Source organism: Lampris incognitus, chromosome 5, assembly GCF_029633865.1.
Source record: "Lampris incognitus isolate fLamInc1 chromosome 5, fLamInc1.hap2, whole genome shotgun sequence".
In the NCBI taxonomy this organism is placed as follows: domain Eukaryota; kingdom Metazoa; phylum Chordata; class Actinopteri; order Lampriformes; family Lampridae; genus Lampris; species Lampris incognitus.
In genome coordinates, this window is record NC_079215.1 from 66,537,068 (window position 1) to 66,547,067 (window position 10,000).

At 37.6% G+C, this 10,000-nt stretch overlaps 1 protein-coding gene across 1 annotated transcript in view; it reads right to left on the reverse strand.

Moving 5' to 3' along the window:
- The window catches only part of LOC130112699 (glycine receptor subunit beta-like), a 47,268-nt gene that overhangs the window by 22,677 nt on the left and 14,591 nt on the right, over window positions 1-10,000 (reverse strand). The window contains exon 3 of the mRNA XM_056280163.1: window positions 4,976-5,043. Coding sequence (XP_056136138.1) covers window positions 4,976-5,043 — 68 coding nt within the window. The remainder of the gene's footprint in view (window positions 1-4,975; window positions 5,044-10,000) is intronic.

Sequence of the window (10,000 nt, forward strand, 5' to 3'; positions counted from 1 at the left end):
GTGCCACAGCATCAAGGCAACCAAGTTATTGGCAACCAAAACTCGACCCCTATACGACAGCTGGGGTAGCAACCATTTCCATTTGGACAACTTGGCACACACTTTCTCCATCACACCCTCCCAATTCTGCCTCTGATAATCCTCTGTGCCTAAAAATACCCCCAACACCTTCATCCCTCTTCTCCTCCACTGCAGACCTGCAGGCAAACTAGGTGCTGCCCTCTCTCTCCACTGTCCTACCTGTAAGGCTTCACTCTTTGCCCAGTTTACCTTTGCTGACGAAGCCTTCTGATATAAACCCAGACTCTCCTGTAGTTCCTGCACATCCCCCAGATCCTTGACAAACACATTTAAGTCATCCGCATAAGCGGACACTATCAAAGGTAGGTTGTGTTGTGTGCCTGACAGTGAAAGCCCATTGAGACGGCTTCTCAGCCTACACAGCAGAGGTTCAATAGCAAGACTGTACAGCTGCCCTGAGATGGGACAACCCTGTCTTATCCCCCTCTACACAGGGATTGGCTGGCTCAACCCTCCCCCAACTTCCACCAAACACTCAGAACCACTGCATAATAACCCCACCCATGACACAAAATGGTCACCAAAACCAAATGCTTTGGTTACTGAAAACAAATAGCTGTGGTCCACCCTGTCAAATGATTTTTCTTGATCTAAGGAGAGAATACCAATGTCAAGATCATAAAATTTGCATAAGTCAATTACATCTCAAACAAGAAAAAGATTATCCATTATTGTTCTACCCTGTACACAGTATGTTTGGTCCATATGAACAAGTATATCCAGATATTCTCTCAATCTGTTTGACAGTGCTATGGAAAGCACTTTATAGTCTGAGCATAAGAGGGCCACTGGCCTCCAGTTTTTCCAGCAAAGCTAAATCTCCCTTTTTAGGGAGCAAGGAGAGAACTGCCCTCTTACAAGAGACAGGCATCTCCCCTGCATGGAAGCATTCCAAGAGAACTTCATGCAAGTCAGGTCCAACAGAACACCAGAAATGCTTGTAAAAAATCAGTGGCGAGCTCACTTATTCCTGGAGCCCGCCCTGAAGCTATCTGACTAACAGCTCCAGTCAACTCCTCAAAGCTGAGATCTCTATCCAGGTCTGCCTTTTCCTCAGGACTGAGCTGAGGAAGTCCATCTAGTAGCTCTGCAGCACTGTCCTGATAACACTGCTCTGCTCCAAAGAGAGAAGAGTAAAAAGCCACAGCATGACTCAGTCACCACCCTGCCACGGGGAAGCTTTAGGGATGTCATCAGCTTGCTCCTGGCAACAGTCTTCTCCAAGCTGAAGAAGAAAGAGCTCAGTAATCCATGCCTTTAATGTTGAGGAAACGACACCTAATGAGGGCTCCTTTCACTCTCTCCTGCATGAGAGTCCTGAGCGCCAGTCTTTTTTCTTGCAGCAGGTCATCAGTAGCAATGTCTGGATTACTACTGATAATGCACTCAATGTTCTTAATACTATCCCCCAGCTCTTGGACTGCTGCTTTAATACTAGCAGTAACGTGAGATGTATACTGCTGACAGAAGACACAAATCTGTGCCTTACCCACTTCCCACCACTGCCTCGGTGAATCAAAATTAGCTTTTTTACTTATGACCTAACTTTTTTCCCAGGAGGAATGATCGAATCTACTGTGATGAGATGGTGATCAGTGAAGCCAACTGGAGTAATGGAGCTACAAACTAGACTGGATGCAAGAGACTTTGAAATGTAGAACCTATCTAACCTGGCTCCATTCACCCTGTTATTGCTCACCCTGACCCACGTGTATTGTCTAGCAGTAGGGTGTTTCAGTCTCCAGTAAATCTAATGAAGTAACTATTCTGCCTAAGCTACCAGATGACTGAATGTGTGGTTCTTCACTTGTCCTGTCCATGGTGAAATCAATCAATGGTGCAGTTCCAGTCCCCACCTATGATCAGCTGCTCCTGACCATACTTCTGCAGCTTATCCCTCAAAAAAAAAACTAAGAAAGGCTAATCTATCAGCCCCCTGAGTTGAAGCATATATATTGACAAAACAGAAAAGGTACCCTTCAGTTTCTACCCTTACAATCAGACGTCTCCCCTTAATTAACTCCACAGATGATACAATTCTTGGATGAGTTCTTTTATTTAGTAACACTGCTTCCCCTCCACAAAAGTTGGTGCCATGGCTGAGTACATATGACCCCTCCCACCACCACCCCCAGTCTATCTCATTAGTTTGGTCCCTACGAGTTTCCTGCAGAAAAACCACATCAAGCTTTTTCTGCTTCACAACATCAGCCACTAAAGCCCTCTTACATATGTCCCTCCCACCTTAATTATTAAGAGATCTGACCCTGAGCCCCTGCATAAGATCGGTAGAAAAGAGAAAAAGAGAGAGACAGGAACAGGCCGGTACAAACCACAAAAAAGAATAAAGCACCCTGTGATGCATGATCATAATTTATTTTACAACTTTATCCTTCTTACAGTTTTCCCCTTTGCTGCCTTTCTCAAGGCTGTGATGTGTTTCTTAAGCCAAAAATGAAAACGAGATGGATAGACAGACAGACAGACAGACAGACAGACAGACAGACAGACAGACAGACAGACAGACAGACAGACAGACAGACAGACAGACAGACATAGAGAGCGAGGGGGAGAGATAGAGATAAATAGAGACAGCAATAGAGAGAGACAGATAGATAGAGAGAGAGAGAGAGAGACAGAGAGAGAGAGAGAGAGAGAGAGAGAGAGAGAGAGAGAGAGACAGACAGACAGACAGACAGACAGACAGACAGACAGACAGACAGACAGACAGACAGAGAGAGACAGAGACAGAGAGAAAAAGAGAGATAGAGACATCTGGAATCATGGTCCCATTACGCCGATTGTGTAATACGGAGATAAATCGGAACCTGATAATTACAGCGGCATTTGTGTGAACAGTGATGTGGGGAAGGTTTTCTGCAACATTATAAATTCTTGGCTCATACACTTCCTTACGAAACACAATGTCCTGAGCAAAAGCCAAATTGGATTCACACCAAATCATAACACATCAGACCATATTTACACCCTACACACCCTGGTCAACAAATATGTTTATCAAATAAAAACAAAATATTTGCATGTTTCATTGACTTCAAAAAAACATGTGATTCAATATGGCACATTGGTTTATTCTACAAACTACTTCAAAGTGGCATAGGGGTAAAACATACGACTTAATAAAACCCATGTATACGAACAACATGTGCAGCATCAAGATTGGACACAAGAGAACATAATTTATTTCTCAAGAACGTGGGGTGAGACAAGGCTGCTGTTTACCACCTGCCCCGTTCAACATTTATATTAATGAATTGGCCACCATGTTGGAACAGTCCACAGCACCTGGTTTTACACTTCACAACTCAGAGATCAAATTCCTGCTGTACGCAGATGATTTAATATCGTTAAGGCCAACAAAAGACAGGCTTCCACAGAGTCTGAACATACTTAAATGTTACGGTCAGACCTGGGCCCTGGCAACTAACATCAAAAAGAGCAAAACAATGATATTTCAAACAAGATCCAGATGCCAGAGAAACAAATATCACTTCACAATTGGAACACATACAATAGAAAACTGTTTGGAATATAATTATTTAGGCTTGAAAATAAGTTCCACTGGAAATTTCAACCCAGCAGCCAAGGAACTGAGAGAAAGAAAGCACGCAGGGCATTTTATGCAATCAAAAGACAAATTCACATTCAGATTCCAATTTTAATTTGGCTCAAATTACTTTAATCAGTTATAGAAGCCATTCTGCTCTATGGAAGTGACGTGTGGGGCCCACAAACAAACCTAAACTTTGAACAATGGGAAAAACATCCAACTGAAAATGCACACACTGAATTTTGTAAAAGCACCCTGCAGGTGCACAGAACAACAGGTAATAATGCCTGCAGAGCTGAACTGGGCCAATTTCCATTATTATTGAAAATCCAAAAACTATCAATTAAATATTGGCTTCATCTAAAAGAAGGTGACCCTCCTCCCCCCAGTCCTACTGCCACAAAATCCTGCAGAGCCAAGAGATGAGCAAAGATAAAGGTCACCTCACTCAGCTGGTCCTGACACTCTGTTCCAGTCCAAGCAGTGTTCTGCCTCAGGACCAGTCTGACACCAGGACTATCAGAGTCAACCAAATTATATCACAACAGAAACAAAAGTACCTCACCTATTGGAACACAAAATCACACACACAAAGTAAAACACAATGTTATCTGGCTCTAAAGAGACAGTACACTGTGGCAACCTACCTGAGCACAGCGACGTTAACACAGTACAGACTGAGGCTCATAGCCTGGCCATAGAAACACAGACACATAGTAAGACAGTACAGACTGAGGCTCATAGCCTGGCCACAGAAACAGGCAGATAGAAGAAAACATGGCTGCTAGAAGAGGAGCGACGGTGCCAACAGTGTGGAGGAACTGCTGTAGAGACAGAGCAGCACTTCCTCACACAGTGCCCAACATTTAAGCTAATCAGGGAAAAAAAAAATTCCCCAAATTCAGCAATAAACACTCACAATTTATTAAACCAGATAAGGAAAAACTAAAAGTGACACTGGGGAAATGAAAGGAAGTTGTGTTGTCGCAGGGCAGTTTATCTCTGCCTGCCACCACATGAGGGACTCAGAATGACCTGCTGATCTACATCAGGCCTCTGTTTTAACTTGCCTTCTGTTTATTTATGTATCATACATATATATATTGTTGTCTTCTTTCTGTATGTATATTTGTTAGCATGTGTCAACAAATATACATACAGAAAGAAGACAACAATGTTCTGGCAATACTGTATCTTGTTATGGTCATGCCAATAAAGCAATCTGAATTTGAAAGCTAGATAGATAGATAGATAGATAGATAGATAGATAGATAGATAGATAGATAGATAGATAGATAGATAGATACATAGATAGATAGTCACCATGGTGGTTTCCTGGATGGATCCAAAGCTGTTGATGAAGATGTTCACCTTGGACTCTACTGGGATCCCTAAAACGCACACATAACACATATTATTACACACATCACACCAACAGACAGATATAAAACACACACATAACACATATTATTACACATATCACACCAACAGACAGATATAAAACACACACATAACACATATTATTACACATATCACACCAGCAGACAGATATAAAACACACACATAACACATATTACACATACCACACCAACAGACAGATATAAAACACACACATAACACAGATTATTACACATATCACACCAGCAGACAGATATAAAACACACACATAACACAGATTATTACACACATCACACCAGCAGACAGATATAAAACACACACATAACACATATTATTACACATATCACACCAGCAGACAGATATAAAACACACACATAACACATATTATTACACACATCACACCGACAGACAGATATAAAACACACACATAACACATATTATTACACATATCACACCAGCAGACAGATATAAAACACACACATAACACATATTATTACACACATCACACCGACAGACAGATATAAAACACACACATAACACATATTATTACACATATCACACCAGCAGACAGATATAAAACACACACATAACACATATTATTACACATACCACACCAACAGACAGATATAAAACACACACATAACACATATTATTACACATATCACACCAGCAGACAGATATAAAACACACACATAACACAGATTATTACACATATCACACCAACAGACAGATATAAAACACACACATAACACATATTATTACACATACCACACCAACAGACAGATATAAAACACACACATAACACATATTATTACACATATCACACCAGCAGACAGATATAAAACACACACATAACACATATTATTACACATATCACACCAGCAGACAGATATAAAACACACACATAACACATATTATTACACATATCACACCAGCAGACAGATATAAAACACACACATAACACATATTATTACACACATCACACCAGCAGACAGATATAAAACACACACATAACACATATTATTACACATACCACACCAACAGACAGATATAAAACACACACATAACACAGATTATTACACACATCACACCAGCAGACAGATATAAAACACACACAAAACACATATTGTTACACATATCACACCAGCAGACAGATATAAAACACACACATAACACATATTATTACACATATCACACCAACAGACAGATATAAAACACACACATAACACATATTATTACACACATCACACCAGCAGACAGATATAAAACACACACATAACACAGATTATTACACACATCACACCAGCAGACAGATATAAAACACACACATAACACATATTATTACACATATCACACCAGCAGACAGATATAAAACACACACATAACACATATTATTACACACATCACACCAACAGACAGATATAAAACACACACATAACACATATTATTACACATATCACACCAACAGACAGATATAAAACACACACATAACACATATTATTACACATATCACACCAACAGACAGATATAAAACACACACATAACACATATTATTACACACATCACACCAACAGACAGATATAAAACACACACATAACACATATTATTACACATATCACACCAGCAGACAGATATAAAACACACACATAACACATATTATTACACATATCACACCAGCAGACAGATATAAAACACACACATAACACATATTATTACACATATCACACCAGCAGACAGATATAAAACACACACATAACACATATTATTACACATACCACACCAACAGACAGATATAAAACACACACATAACACAGATTATTACACACATCACACCAGCAGACAGATATAAAACACACACATAACACATATTATTACACATATCAAACCAGCAGACAGATATAAAACACACACATAACACATATTATTACACACATCACACCAACAGACAGATATAAAACACACACATAACACATATTATTACACATATCACACCAACAGACAGATATAAAACACACACATAACACATATTATTACACATATCACACCAACAGACAGATATAAAACACACACATAACACATATTATTACACACATCACACCAACAGACAGATATAAAACACACACATAACACATATTATTACACATATCACACCAACAGACAGATATAAAACACACACATAACACATATTATTACACATATCACACCAACAGACAGATATAAAACACACACATAACACATATTATTACACATATCACACCAGCAGACAGATATAAAACACACACATAACACAGATTATTACACATATCACACCAGCAGACAGATATAAAACACACACATAACACATATTATTACACACATCACACAAGCAGACAGATATAAAACACACACATAACACAGATTATTACACACATCACACCAGCAGACAGATATAAAACACACACATAACACATATTATTACACATATCACACCAGCAGACAGATATAAAACACACACATAACACATATTATTACACATATCACACCAGCAGACAGATATAAAACACACACATAACACATATTATTACACATATCACACCAACAGACAGATATAAAACACACACATAACACATATTATTACACATATCACACCAACAGACAGATATAAAACACACACATAACACATATTATTACACATATCACACCAGCAGACAGATATAAAACACACACATAACACATATTATTACACATATCACACCAGCAGACAGATATAAAACACACACATAACACATATTATTACACATATCACACCAACAGACAGATATAAAACACACACATAACACATATTATTACACATATCACACCAACAGACAGATATAAAACACACACATAACACATATTATTACACATATCACACCAGCAGACAGATATAAAACACACACATAACACATATTATTATACATATCACACCAGCAGACAGATATAAAACACACACATAACACATATTATTACACATATCACACCAACAGACAGATATAAAACACACACATAACACATATTATTACACATATCACACCAGCAGACAGATATAAAACACACACATAACACATATTACACATACCACACCAACAGACAGATATAAAACACACACATAACACAGATTATTACACATATCACACCAGCAGACAGATATAAAACACACACATAACACAGATTATTACACACATCACACCAGCAGACAGATATAAAACACACACATAACACATATTATTACACATATCACACCAGCAGACAGATATAAAACACACACATAACACATATTATTACACACATCACACCGACAGACAGATATAAAACACACACATAACACATATTATTACACATATCACACCAGCAGACAGATATAAAACACACACATAACACATATTATTACACACATCACACCGACAGACAGATATAAAACACACACATAACACATATTATTACACATATCACACCAGCAGACAGATATAAAACACACACATAACACATATTATTACACATACCACACCAACAGACAGATATAAAACACACACATAACACATATTATTACACATATCACACCAGCAGACAGATATAAAACACACACATAACACAGATTATTACACATATCACACCAACAGACAGATATAAAACACACACATAACACATATTATTACACATACCACACCAACAGACAGATATAAAACACACACATAACACATATTATTACACATATCACACCAGCAGACAGATATAAAACACACACATAACACATATTATTACACATATCACACCAGCAGACAGATATAAAACACACACATAACACATATTATTACACATATCACACCAGCAGACAGATATAAAACACACACATAACACATATTATTACACACATCACACCAGCAGACAGATATAAAACACACACATAACACATATTATTACACATACCACACCAACAGACAGATATAAAACACACACATAACACAGATTATTACACACATCACACCAGCAGACAGATATAAAACACACACAAAACACATATTGTTACACATATCACACCAGCAGACAGATATAAAACACACACATAACACATATTATTACACATATCACACCAACAGACAGATATAAAACACACACATAACACATATTATTACACACATCACACCAGCAGACAGATATAAAACACACACATAACACAGATTATTACACACATCACACCAGCAGACAGATATAAAACACACACATAACACATATTATTACACATATCACACCAGCAGACAGATATAAAACACACACATAACACATATTATTACACACATCACACCAACAGACAGATATAAAACACACACATAACACATATTATTACACATATCACACCAACAGACAGATATAAAACACACACATAACACATATTATTACACATATCACACCAACAGACAGATATAAAACACACACATAACACATATTATTACACACATCACACCAACAGACAGATATAAAACACACACATAACACATATTATTACACATATCACACCAGCAGACAGATATAAAACACACACATAACACATATTATTACACATATCACACCAGCAGACAGATATAAAACACACACATAACACATATTATTACACATATCACACCAGCAGACAGATATAAAACACACACATAACACATATTATTACACATACCACACCAACAGACAGATATAAAACACACACATAACACAGATTATTACACACATCACACCAGCAGACAGATATAAAACACACACATAACACATATTATTACACATATCAAACCAGCAGACAGATATAAAACACACACATAACACATATTATTACACACATCACACCAACAGACAGATATAAAACACACACATAACACATATTATTACACATATCACACCAACAGACAGATATAAAACACACACATAACACATATTATTACACAT